This window comes from Raphanus sativus, chromosome 3, assembly GCF_000801105.2.
Source record: "Raphanus sativus cultivar WK10039 chromosome 3, ASM80110v3, whole genome shotgun sequence".
Classification (NCBI taxonomy): domain Eukaryota; kingdom Viridiplantae; phylum Streptophyta; class Magnoliopsida; order Brassicales; family Brassicaceae; genus Raphanus; species Raphanus sativus.
Genome location: NC_079513.1, coordinates 22,858,882 through 22,873,925, shown reverse-complemented (window position 1 = coordinate 22,873,925; position 15,044 = coordinate 22,858,882). Strand labels below are relative to the sequence as shown.

Here is a 15,044-nt window from a genome sequence, read left to right as displayed (position 1 = left end):
ATAACTGAAAATGTAAATAATAGAAGTTTATAAAAAAGTCTTCTCCGCCTTCTATTCTTTTTCATAATTCAACTTCAACCCTAATTGTATTATTTTCTGACTAGGGTTTTTGCTTTTCTGCTTTTTGGATTAGTTTTCTAACCTTTCTTTCTTTATCTATTTTTAAAATGTGTATAGTTGTCTCAGTTTTAATAATCATTAACGCAAAGAAAGACTTGCGTGAAATTGTGTCCAATTGTATAGCACTTTACATATTTTAATTAATTGATCAAATTAGAGGGCAGGAAAAAACCATCGCCTTGATTTGTCGTGACTTGGGTTGAAATGTTCCCCTCTATAGCCAATCAAATGTCATCGCTAATTAGTTATTTTTAACTTCTGACGTTCCTCTTGAATTTGGATAATTTGCTTACCTTTATCGGTAATGGTTTGAATATAAATGAATTCTGTTAGAAAAGGTACACAAGCTCTTGACTTTCTTATGGCAGAAAAGTTTGAGTAAAAAGCCGAGAGAGTTTTCAGAACTTGCACTTGCATAATATGTGGTGGCCTAAACAAGAAACTAGAGCATGTTAAACTTTTAATTTCTTAGAAAAAAATATGAACATTTGAGACCATTTTACTTGACTAAAGATTTGAGAAAATAACAAATTCTTACCAGTAAGACTACTTACTAAACCCCTGCGACATTATATATTTGGGATTCTGTTACGATTAAATACATCGGGAACTAGCAGAAGTAAGACAGTGATAATCATAATTACCATTCCATAGAAGACAGAATAATACAATGTGTTTCCATAGTACTTCTTCTTTCGACCATGCAATTCTCAGCCACCTCGTAGTTTTCCGTTTAAATAAAACATTTCTTGGTTAGTGACTGTTAAAAACACTCAGTGCTTGTAAGTTGTTATAGAAACTGCAGTTTGACGAAGCTTCTACGATATTAACAGATGATGTAACAACGTAAGATGATGAGTATTAAAATGCGTGTGCCTTAAGGAGAAACGTCGATATCGAGAAGACCAAATATATACGGTTATGACTCCTTGCAAAATAAGTTTGACTTCCTCTCAGTGTAAGCATTTATTTCCATGTCTAGGCCGTTTATTTCTTTCTCATTTTGATTCTAGAAACTCTTGTTCTTTGACTTATAGCTTCTTTTACACAAATGCACAGTAACACATACGAGTACACTATACTAATATATAGTTTATATGGATGATATATATTATACAAGCAATGGGTGTATTTTCAATTTCGAATAGAATCTAATAGGAATACCTTAAATATAAATATGAAATGTTCAGATTGTGTAATCGTTTAAACAATGATCATATCAGAAAAAGTTCATTTTTAGCGATTTAATCAACACGTCTGATCATTTTGAGGGTTGTTTTTGTTTAGGTAAATAAGTTTGATTTTTTTCTTTAACATTCCTTTTTAATTTGTTAAAGGATTTTTCTTTAGACATTAAAAAAACTAAATGGATTTCCATTACCACCATGTAAACTTTGACATTTTTTTTGGTTTTAAATTACATACCCTCATGCATGTATGTAAGCTTTTGTTAAAACCATCTACAAAAATACTCAATGAAAACACTTTTGAAAGTACTATCAACTAAATCATGCATTAAATTTCTAATATATCCCTTTGTGGTACAATTTCGTTATTTGCTAATAGCAATTTAAAATTTTGTCTTTTATCTAGATTTTTTTTTTTGCAAATTAGTTTAATCTTATGAATACAATTAGATATGCGCTGAAATGGTTTTGCATATGCATCAAAATTTAATCTACATGAATCAGGTGAACAACGATTAGTTAAAAAATGCTAAAAGCTTTTCCAACCATACAAGAGTTAAGTTCGAGAGTGGGTAAAGTTATTTTATTAGTAACTAAAATATTTATAGGATTTCCTTTGCAATATAACATAGTAATTTGGGTTTTTAATATATATATATATATATATATGTAGTCTCTATATGATTTTTGTATTTAGTTATATTTTTCTAAGGTTTATTTAGATTTATAAACGTTGCCGATGAAACTGTGGAAATTAAACTAATTAGTCTCAAAGACTTTTTTAATGAAAAGTGAGGAGCCTAATTAAATACAATAATTGATCGGAACAACCAGACAACTTACACTAATTGGCCTTGATTGATCACAGAGATGTTTGAAAAGTAATCGTATTATTAAACAATATATTCTATCAAAAAATCGTTATCTATTATATTAAAATAGAAGTCACAACTTTATTTTATATGTAATATTTTAAGTTGGACCATTATTTAGAAGATTTATAATATACACATAACTTAACTATTTAATATCCTCATTTTTATTTAAAATAAATATAAATATTAATTTAAGAAAATTCTAACAAAATCTTTGAAGAATTTTTTTCAAAATTTAGTTTCGAAAATTGATTAATTTAATTTTTATTTGTCATAAAATATAACCAGAAATTTAAATTTAATTTAGTTTTGATTTATAAACAAAAAGAATAAAAATTATATAAATATTGTAATGATAATAGCCACTTAAAATGATTAGTTTTCAAAAATACATTTTACAAAGATTTTAAAAAGATTTTGTTGGAAAACAATATCCATTTCTGTTTAATTATATAACATGTATAAAAAAATAACTTATCTTAAAATTTTATATATACAATAATCTATAATAAATTAAACAAATTTCTCAAAGAAATCTAGCATTTTGAATTACGGGCGGGATCATGATAAATTAAATAAAAAATAATTTTCAAGTATGTCATTTTTAATCATCAAAATCAAATTCAATAACAAAAATTAAATACATAATAAGAAGCAATATATATATATATATATATGAATAATTAGTTAATTAACAGCATAAAAACTATAAGATTATTCTAGTTAAAACAATGATTTAGACATTTAAATATATGAATAATTTTAAAAATATATACTAACTAAATAAAACAGATATATATATATATATATATATAAACATAAATACCCGCACGGTTGTGCGGGTCAAAATCTAGTTAGTTAGTTAAATAAGATCAAGTGAGATAAGGAACCAAAAGTATGCAACAAAATAACAAGAGGAAGCCATCAAACTTTTAAAAGGAGCAACTAATATTATTTATATTTAATATCGATCCCTTCAGTATAATAAAGATTTTAAGAAGTATATAATAATAAAGATTGAAGACACCAGAAAATTCAGATTTTAATAAAAGCAACGCAAATGTTTCTTGTTGTCCTTTTTCAGATCCATAGAATCGATGCATTTGATAAATACCAAGCTTTAAGACATAAAACCGACCTGGTTAGTGGTTAAATATATATGCATATATATAATGGCTAGCGTACACATAAGAGTAGAATGTATTCATGTGTCCAATGTATTATAGGGTTGGGACAAAATACACGATCAAAAATTGGATATTCATAATTCTACAGAACAAGTTAAATTGGATATTTAGTTTACAAAAAAATTGGATATTCATAATTCTACAGAACTAGTTAAATGCAGATATATAATTTCAGTTAAAATGATCAAAACGCAAATATTTTATCCGGTATATATATATATATATATATATTATTGTCGGTTTCTGGTAAATATATTAATTAAAGCTCTTTACATAAACAAAGTTGATACTATATTGTGTAATTAAAACAAAAACAAATTTGTAGTTATTTTTACTTATATAAGTTTTAAATATTAACAATATTTCTCTCACTAAATTAATTATCTATTTGTTACAATTTTAAAAGATGATAATTGTTTTCACCAACTATTTGAATGGTGTAAAAATAAACTATATAACAAAATTGCTGATCCTGACAAAATGAATCATATCACAAATAATTCAAATATCCAGATGTCTGATCCCTATCTATCCTTAGATATTATTATGTTATGAAAGGATAAACTAGATATATGGGTAACAGACTTTAAATTAGATTAATCAATCAATATTGCTCGATTAAAATTTCCTGGCTAATCTTTAGGTATCATCTATATTATTAAAATAGAAGTACCCATAAAAATATTCCTTAATTTTCACTTTTATTTACAATGGTATGCCACTGACATTAAATAATACTTCCTATTTTAATGTTGTCTTTTCCATTTAGATTAATGTGTTTTCCAAAATTAAATTTGAACTAAATACATAATTAAATGATACTTTCTATTTTAGTGTTTTGTCTTTTCTACTTAGATTAATGTATTTTTCAAAATTAAATTTGAATTAAATACACTTTATTAACTTCTCCATTAAATCAATGTCAAATTAAAAAAAAAATACATTTTTATTAGACAAACAATTCTGGAAATTATAATATCAACTCTTCATTTAAAAAATATGAACGAAAAAAGTATTAACAGATTTTAACTAAAACTAGATAATATCCAAACTTGGTAGCTAGAGAACTATAACCAAGCTTTATCCGAACAAAATATTTCAGATATTCGAATGTATTTAAAACATATTTATATACTTCAATATGTTAGCTATTTTTCGAATTAATATCCAAGATATAAGATATTTTAAATTGTTTAAAATATTTGAAATATAAAAAATAATCAAAAGTAAACTTTTAAAGTAGATAAACAATAATCAAAAACACCAAAAATACTTAAAATTTATATTTATTCTTCATCCAAATATTCAAGTTAAACATATTTTTAATTTTTAATTTAGGTACTTTCGCTTACATTACTCAAATTTACAATTTTATATGTTCTATTATTTTTATTTTAAGATATAGAGAAATTTAAAAAAATATAAATTTTGAAAATTTAAAAATAGTTTAAACGGGTTATCAAACCCGCAAATATCTGAATCAAACCGGAACCAAAGGTTATAAATACCCGAATAGAGTTAGAATCTTTAAACTCAAAAAACTCAAATCCGAATAGATTTTAATCGAATTCGAGTGGATACCCAAATACCACCATTTATTTAGTTAATATAAAACAATCAAATATTACAAATATACTATTTATTATAAATAAATAAAAACTAAAATTAAAAATTAATACCCGTGCGATCGCACGGATCAAGATCTAGTATCCTTTAAATTAAATTAGAATAATCAATCAATATTGTTCGATATTAATTTCTGGCTAACATTTAGGTATCATATCCTTATGCTTTATTTTTAAAATCATTAATCAAAAGGTTCAAAATCATTTCTAAATACTAATAGCCTAGTGTTGGACTTAACATTGATTCAAGTTTTCTTTAACATCAAAAAATATTTTATTACTCATTGATTCGAGTTTATCATGTTTATATAAACAACTTAAATTCTTAATATCTCCTGAATTCATTACATTTAGTAAGTTCTTTATGTTTCTCGTATTAAAAAGAAAATAATCATGCAAATATTTATCTAAAACATTGTTTCGAAAACCAGGCCAATAGGTCAAATTTGGTTTAGTTTAAAATTTAGATTTGAGAAAAATTCGGTAAAATCGGTTCTAAACATCAACACATAATTAATGTATTTTCAATTTTTATTAAAATTTAATATTTTATAATCAATGTTTGATTATTATAATTCAATTTAATTGATTTTGATATAATTCTATTCTCTTAAAAATGCAAATTTTTATCTTTAGTTTTCATATATTATTTTCATTTTGGTATATTTATAAAAATTGATTTTAGTTGTAGTAATAAATAAATTCAGTTATTTGAACAATCAATCATTTGTGTTTTCCTATCAGCTTCAGTTTACATAGTATTCATTTGTTTACTTTAAATATAGCTAGATTTATGCTTATTATTTATTTTTATAATTAATGAAAGAAAACATAAAACATATTATATGTAAAATTACATTTTAAGTTCAGATAGTGTAAATATATATTTATATACTTAATTTTTAAAACAAAAATTTGGTTTGATCGATTAAACCGATCTAACCAATCAACTGGTATATCTGATCCAGTTAGAAATATTGATTCAAAGAAAGAAAAAAACATTTAAGTTTTGGGTCCAACTATATCTCGAATTCAAATGTACTGTGCATTTGTACTTATATGTATTTACATGCTACTTAAGCCTTAAGATTAAGGCTAATTAATATCAGCATATTAGAAGAGTTTATAAAACATAAAAAAACAACAACAAATTTTATAGGATCATAACTTTGAGTAAATACGATCCACTAAACAAATTAAAAGGTAATGTAGTTTATATATGATTAGAGAAAACAAAATATTAATAACAAACTTCTAAAAATTCATCATTTTTATGTTTTTGCGTTTAGTTTTCTTCGTAAAAATCTATGTTATTTCTCATACCACAAACAATTCAAGATAAGAATTGAGTTTGCCAATTTTTATAAAGAATCTTTTCTTTTTACCAACAAAAAATTAATCCAAGAAAAGTGTCACTCTTTTGAACAGAAAAAGAAGAAGAAAAGAATAGTGTCACTACTCATCACGTCACTTGGGTTGACTAACACAATACCGTACGTAACTTCCTTTGCAATGAGACGGTAAATGAATGTTATCCTTTATATGTAATGCATCTTGTAGATATTATATTTCATTTATAATATCTATTTGATGAACTGTATTATATAAACCAAAATATATATATGTATGGTACGTGTGGGTGTGTACGTGTGAGTTTGCCATATGGAAATGTCATTAGCGCGTGTTAGGTGTTGTATAAAGACTTAAGAGGTCATAATTAAACATAAACATACCGTATATGTATATGTTGTAGAAGACAAGACATTGTTTTTTTCTTTTGACAACGAATGACTGACATTGGTTTCTTATATGATGACCTTACACTTACCTTATATTACTAGATAACTAATACAACTGTCTTTCAGAATTCAACCATTACTTATAGTATACTCATAAGTAATAAAGCTTATTATGTGTTAGTCTTATACACACTAATTTGCTTCCGTATTAAAATGGTATACATCATTCATGCATCATATATTGGCTCTTAAAAAATGGAAAACTTACAAATAAAATTGTTTTCTTGGACGGTTCGTCTTTTTGAAGGTCGATGACACAACATTTATGAAGTCCAATGTACGAAAACAAGATTTTGTTAAATTTTCCTATATTAAAACTGTTAACTGGTTAGAAGAATATGTTCTGTGAACAAGGAAGATACGACATCGGAGTTGATAACGTCATGCTTTAATTCTTCTCCTACTTCACTTGCACAGTATTTAATTGACAAGAAATTAAGAAGATCTTTGGTACATATAAAAGGCTGACTTTTCTATTCAACAGAGAACAAATACAATTGTTTATTAGAGTAATTTTACGATATTATTAATTAAGAATCAAACAAATCATTAAGTCAAACCTAATAAGTTACTAACTATTGAGAGAGAGAGATATTGAAAGGATTGCAGTCCTGTCAAACTTTGTTGCTATCCTTCAAGTGTGTCTTCGGACACTTTAATCCATTACCTAACCTCATCTCTATTCAACACTAATTTCTTTGTTTAGTTTGTGGGTTGGGTTGGGTTTGTTTGAAACTTGGGAACTTTTGTGGTAGACGACCACGTTTTAGGGAGCTTCTCAGACCATGTTTTTCATTTGTCAGTGTTACTATTTTTTTTAAGAAACGTTTATGTGACTTCTAAACTAGTAACCAGTTCATTGTGGTTAATGGTTAAATGATTCATCTTAGGAGACTAAAAAGTCCAAGTCCTCTGAATGCAATAATTATGATGGATCTTATTGGGCTCAAACCCCCTGGCCAGTGGTTCAAAATCCTGACGTAGCAAGAGTTCCATTACATCTTCTGGATGACTAACACTGTGCTTTTTTTTTGTAGTCAACTTGGATACTTCAGTTCTATACAACACCCAAATTTACAAGGACTGAGACCAAATTATATGTTTTGGGAGTTATGTCTAGCCATTTTAGCGAAGGCATCACCAACACTTGATTTCCTATAAATACTCAGAAAACTAAACTTACGTGGGATTGTAAGTAGGGAAGAGGAGATTCTATGCATAGAGTACTCCTGCCTCTGGACGTCTACCAATCTTTGGTTTGATCCAAGAATGCAAAAGATCAAAGAGAGAGATCAACTGCAATACGGTTTGATCTAAAAAACAGAGCGAAGCAGAGAGCACCGAACTGGTCTGCAACCACAAGTTTTGTGATCTTCTAGATGCAGAGATCAATAGCTATATGCTTTGTAATCTTCTTATCTAACTGACAATGCAATATGAAGATCCAACATAAGTGCTCTATCTTTGAAGGACTGACTAGTAGTCATTTATAGCCATCTCTCGAATTTTAAGAACAACAATATTATTAACCTTTCTTCAAGCAATACAAAGAAGGAATGTAACCGGTCTGCAACCACAAGTTCTATATACACCCCAATAGAAAGAAGAAAACAATATGAACCAGAGACAGAGCTCAGTGATCATCAAGTGCAGCAACTAACACATTGCTTGATCAAAAGTTCCATAACAAAATCCTCTAAATTCAAGATTTTAACTTATATATATACCCATAAAAAACGCTGGTACCGTAAAACCAAGTGGTAACTTAAAATAGGCTTAACTATACTTTTTATAAAAACCCAAGTAAATAGAAGCCATGCACCATCGCCATCTTCTTTTTCTTCATCATCATCACCAATCATCTTTATTCTTCTTTTTATTTTATTTTATTTCAGATTCATAGCAGCAGCCATATTCCTGAGCTTCTGTGATATATCAGCAAAGGATGGTCTCTCTGTTGGCTCAGATGCCCAACAACTTTCCATCAATCCTTTCCACTCTGGATCACACCACTGTGGGATTTTCGGACGCAATGTATTATTCACTATACCTCCTGTTATGAATTAAACACCAAATCTATTTTGTCATGAACCAATCGTTAGTAGTATGTTATGTTTTAGTTGAGAATGAAAGTTTTACCTATTATAGAAGCACAGTGCATATCTGCGTAAGGCTCTTCACCAGTGAGCAATTCCCACATTACAATCCCAAACGAGTAAACATCGATCTAGAGATACGGGTTTGGTTAGTGACTGTGTTATTGTATTACATAAAAAAATCTGAAGACATTATAAGAGATTGGTTATACCTTTTCAGAAACCATGTTGCTTTTGCCACTCAAGAGCTCTGGTGCCATCCATGGCAATGTCCCGCGAACACCTCCTGACACTAAAGTCTTCTGTTTCACCTTAGATAAACCCAAATCACCGATCTGGAAAGAGACATATTTATCAGAATTCAGAAATACATAAGCTTCTTGTTGTTCATTATGTGGGAGAGATCAGATAATCAGAAACCTAACCTTGCACACAGGACGCTGAGGATCTCTCATGTTCACAAGAAGATTCTCGCACTTCAAATCGAAATGAACTATGTTTTTTCCGTGCAAATACTCCATCCCAAAAGCAGTATCCATGGCTATGATGAGTCTTTTGCGACGATCAATAGTTCTGGATGAATCAACCAAATGTGATATCAAATATCTGGATACTCTATAAAGTTAGTATGTAAATATTTTTACCTGTCTTTCTTCTGCAAGAACTGTTTCAAAGATCCGTTAACCATGAACTCAGCGACAGTTGCTAGAGAACCATCAGGACCATCACGAACTATCCCATAGAAAGACACAACGTTCGGGTGATGCAATGAGCTCAGTAACAGAGCTTCTTTCCAAAAATCTTCTATCTGCAACAGAAAGAAAATAATACTGGAGTGTTATAACTTTGATGAATGTGTTCAAAGCCAACTGATAATAAAGGAAACCAATTTTACCAAACGTTCCCTTTCAGAAGGTTTGCCTGCAAAACAACTTGCTTTGATTCTCTTTATTGCAACATCTGAGCCTTTCCATTTGCCATGGTAAACAGATCCATATGTTCCAGAACCTAACTCTCGGATCTCCTCCAGATCATCGTTTCTTATAGTCTACACGAACAAGGTGGTAACACAGTCAAAAAGTGGAAAAATCTGTTTAGTTTTTTTCTTTTCAATAAAGTAAATTTATACAAAACCTGAAGTCCCCTAGATAGAGCTTCCGCCTCCGCCTTTGTTGGCTCAATCTTAAAATTGTTTGGATTGTCGCTATCAGAATCCTCATGTTCGACTTGAGCATTCTGAAAAACAATATGTTGTTGCAAAATGAAAATCAGAAGAAAGGATTATTATACCTTAAGGTCCTAATAACAAGTTAAAATCTCATGATACTCACCACATGCTCTGATTCGTTTTCCACCAATTCCTGCCTCGCATGATCGTTGGCTTCTTCTGGATGAGCTTTCACCTCAGCAGCTCCTTCAAGTGCCGCCCTCTTCACAGATTCCATTAACTCGGGCAAGAAACTCAAACGCTCGACTGATAGCTCCGCCCCTTCAGAAGGAGGAGCAGCAGCAGCAGAAGGACTAACTTCTACCACATCATTCTTTCCTTCAGCTAAGGGTTGATGTTTATCTAGGCAATGAACACCATCTGTGACACCAGTATCAACATAGTTGATGTGTTCACTTCCCTGAGCAACCTTGCTTTCCACGGGCCTCACCACTTCAACACAATCTGGTGTCTGCATAATTGGTGCAGCATCGAGGTTTGTCTGTAACATGGGCCCTGATAAAGGCTTAATCCCCTGTAGATATTCGCTACGAACAGCCTGGTTCTCAGATGGCACCCAATTTGGGTCTAAAGGGAAGGCTCTATCTTGAAAATGGGGATTGGGGTAGTAAGGCTGGCCAGGAGAAGATATGGCATCAAAGCCTGAAATGTTCTGCGGAGAACCGACTAAAACACTTTGATTCTCCACTCCAATAGAATATCTAGAAGCACTGTCTATCGGATTCCTGATAACAGCTTGATTAGCTGTGCCATTGACTTGCTGAATAGGCAAGCCTGGAGCACCAGTTATATGGTTTGGAACGTTCTGCCATATATTTTGCTGCGGGTAGACGTGGCTATGACTTGCTGAGTGAATACTTTCAGGTCCTGGAGCATACAGATTATTCCCGTAGTGAAACCCACGTTCCTCAGGGTTGGACGGGTTCAAAGGAATGCCACCACCAAGAGGTTTATCATGAAACCCTTCATTGGAAATTTCAGGTCCTGGTCGGTGGCCAAAAGGATAATTCATCCCAGGACCATCAAGAGTGTAATGATCACTTGGTCTTCCAACATTAGATAAAAGTGGCCTCCCATCATCAATACGTGGAGGATTAGGATTAGGATTCACCTGTTGTTGAACTATCCATCCTCTTTCATGCCCGAAAGTCTCATTCGCATAACCCCCTTGAGGAGTAGGAGGCTTCGGATCCGCGTTAAGCATAAAAGGCTCCCTGTTGGGTGGACACTGCGCACAATGAGCAGAAGGAGCCGGCTGAAACCCATTAGACTGCTCAAACGGCTGATGGTTCTTATGAAACGGCACACGACAGCTCTCGCATATATTACCACCACCACCTTCATACCCACCACTTGGACCACCACCGTGAAGCACGTTCCCAGGAAAACCTCCTTTACTCTCAAGCTGCGTGGCCCCAGCCGGGACCCACACCACGTTATCAGGAACAACCTGTCCCTGGTGCTGTTCATACAAAGGATGATGACCTACCCTCGCGTAATCCTCAGGAACTTCCCCATACGGCATCCGGTAACGAGCAGAGGAAGGCGAAGACGGGAACTCCTGAAAATGACCATGATGCCGAGGAGAATAGTAAGGACTCCACGTACCTTCCACGTCACCACCATACCTAGACGCAATCATCTGCCCCGAACCCACACGTGGGATCCTCAGCTGGTGAAGGTTGTTATACTGCGCAACAGGTATCTCATTTCCACCCCTCTGACTCCCACTCTCAATAGCCAGCTGATTAAAAACCGGTTCAAATCGTCATTTAAATTGAACCGAGGCGAGTCAGGATACTGCATCACTTTCCTAAAATCCGTCCCCTCAACCAAATTATTAAGCGCATCAACATATCTCCTCTGATCATCATACCCGGAAGCACCACCACCACCATCCATCTCCAGAGACAACGACGAAAACAGAAAGATCCTAAGCCTAGTGAACCCGTCCCCTCCGGATCCTAACTTATCATACTCCTCCATCATATTCGTCACGTCGTCATCGTTCACAACCGAGACCAGCGCGTCGAGATCCTCGTCAGGCTGCTGGTACTTTAAAACCGCCGCGTCCTCGTAAAGCTCCCTCATCCTGCTCATCAGCTCCTCGTACCGAACGTCTCGAGAGACGCTCACGATCCTCGTCTCCCCTCCCACGTACCTCAGCCTCCCGTCCTGGGGACGGGGCAGTATGCTGCCTAGGAAGCTGCAGAGGAACTTCACTCGGTGCGGCTCGTCGTTAAGGCTGGAGCCTGGGCTGGTGACGGAGGAGGAGTTTACCGAACCGGAATCCATGGCGGCGAATCTGATTGTTCGATTGCTGCTGCACATCCGTTAGGTATTAGAATCGATTCTCCATCGGATTCCCTACCAATTTTCTCTGGAGAAAGACATGCAATTACACGGAATGAATCCAAAAGATAATCATCATCTTGGTACAGAGAGAGGACGGATTCAATTTACCTTTCAATCTCGGAGAAGAAATACGAAATCTCGATTCAGAAACGAGATTGAATCACGCTTCGAGCCTCTCTGATCTATCTTGGTTTTTGATTTGATGAGGAGAGGAGGAAAAAATATATATGTAAAATCGTTTTTTTATTTTCGAAAACTTTTTTTTTTGGTCTTTTTGTTTCTGGGCTAAGAACTAGAAGATGCGATGCTTCTGTAACGCCAGGTAGTGATCCACGTGGCGCTTTCTGCCTATTTTTTATTTATTTAATGCGTGAATATATTTAAGTTTTCTTCCCACGGTATGGTGGCATATATCATCATCATGATCATAATGATCAAGTGGGGGCATATGCTTCCGCCTCGTCCGCAGATTCCTTGTGCTCACCGCCACTGCGCGTGTTCTTCACCCGCGCATTTATTTTTTTTGAATTATGAAGTGGAATCAAAACTATTTTAGCTTTGGATCTTCTCCTCTTCACCGCACCATGTGGTGGTGTCTCCTTTATATGAATCTTGACCATTCCATACTTTGCAGTTCGTGCTGGCTGCTATAAGTTTTGTTCATGTTTACTGTTCAGGATTGGTCTTAAAATTTAGACGTTACAAAAATTAGTGTAAATTTTAATTAGCTTGTTTTAACGGATATAAAAGTCTAAATCCATGAAGTTATTAAAAAGAAAAAAGTCTAAATCCATGTATGCACTTTAAATTTTGAAAATCAAACAAGTGTTTCATTAGGCTTTAGACTTTGTCTAAATATGGTCCTGTTTTTGATTAATTGGTTATGTATATTCTTCTCACCATCGTAGTGACATATTGGCTGACACACCAAAGGGACGTGGTTATCTGATGTGGACCATATAGTGTTTGCATACTAAAAAAAAAAAGTCTCATCCAGCACTTATCGTTCTTCGTTAACTTTGTCACATGCATTTTCCTATTATTGATGTTACGAGTTAGGTTTATCAAAGATGGTTACGTTTTTGGCAGTGAGATTAGGGATCTTGCAGTGCAAATATAATATACGCCTCATTAGCTACAACTTCAAACTATAGGCGGGCATGATCCGGGGGATTGGTCTATCTTTCAGTGACTCATGACACCGAAAGCTTTGTGGCGTAAACGTTTCACCATATCAATTTGTTAATTATAAACGTAAATCATAATCTCTATTGGATATCCGCATTTCGATTTTCCAAAAGGAAAATTGTTAGAAATTGAAAAATAATTATACGTTTTAAGATGCGAATAATTGTTTTAAATATTCCTACCAGATGATAAAACACAATAAGCACAGATGTAAACAAGACTTTGGGTCTAACCCATTAATCTAATTAGTTTGTGCTCAATAGACACCAGCGTCAGTTTCTAGCCCAATCACTTCAGAATCAAAAGCCCTACTACCTCTGTTCAGTTCAATTTCCCATCGACAGTGTTGACCGTTGCCCGTAGCCCACCGTCTCCGGCACTTGCGCCATCACATTAGGTTCAACTCCATTGCTGTTTCTCCTCTTCGATATTCTATTTGCCTCTCATACACCCTATACTTTCTTTGTTTGGTGAGATATCACTTCTCGGCAATAACCTGTTTCGTGAAAATTGATAAATGGGTCATTTCATCATTTGCCATCCGGTAACCGCGATTAGCAACTTCGGTAATGAGGGGCAGTGATCTTCAACCTGGTCGCACAGATATTTGAGACTGGGTTATATAATCTTATACTATCTATTATTTTTGAATTTTTAATATGGATCTTCATCATCTTGCAAACTACGTTCATCAAAGATGACTAAGTTTTAGAGGCGGGGTCAGGTCCGTCGGGACTTTGACGATGCAAATAAATATTCGATGTTTATCCTGCCGCCTACAACTATTAACAACAAATCCAAGAAAAAGCTACAAAGTGGAATGTCATGACATTATGTACTATATAGTCTGAAGCAGAGATAGTTTCTTATATAAGTGTGTGTAATGTCACGAGAAAATATAAGTGAAAACCAAAGTTTCCGTAAAACAACTTTCTTCTCAATCCAGAATCGTCTTTTAAACGTAAAAAATAGTAATCATATTTTCTCTGTTTGCATTTTTACAATTAAAATCAACAAAATTTGACAAATTGTAGTAAAATTTTATATAATGTGCACAATCGTTTCAAATTCTTGATCAAGTGATAAAAAGAATAATCATATACAACTGAAATATATTAGAAAACTACAATAATAAATCAAATTCAGTTAAGCATCGTTTTGGCATAATATTTTGTCAAAATCAAACTAAAATATAATTGGATTTCAGATAAAATTCCTTAGAATCCAGAATCCCCCAAATAAAACCAATTGATGATATAATCCTTGTAAATTTTTATCTGCATTTTAGTTGAAAGCCCATTTTCTTAAAATAAAAATTATGATAGCGAAATCTATTTTCAACATCCAGAAATTCTACTTTCAAAAGAAAAGTCCAGAAATTCAA

The 15,044-nt window shown here is 32.7% G+C and overlaps 1 protein-coding gene across 1 annotated transcript; it reads right to left on the bottom strand.

Moving 5' to 3' along the window:
• Positions 1-8,298: 8,298 nt before the first annotated feature.
• On the bottom strand, positions 8,299-12,756 carry LOC108847466 (uncharacterized). Its single transcript, XM_018620709.2, is given in 10 exon segments — positions 8,299-8,846; positions 8,933-9,020; positions 9,102-9,224; positions 9,315-9,462; positions 9,534-9,697; positions 9,785-9,937; positions 10,024-10,125; positions 10,221-11,881; positions 11,884-12,497; positions 12,581-12,756. Coding segments are annotated over 9 exon segments (3,171 nt in total). The 5' UTR covers positions 12,449-12,497; positions 12,581-12,756; the 3' UTR covers positions 8,299-8,679.
• Positions 12,757-15,044: the final 2,288 nt, after the last annotated feature.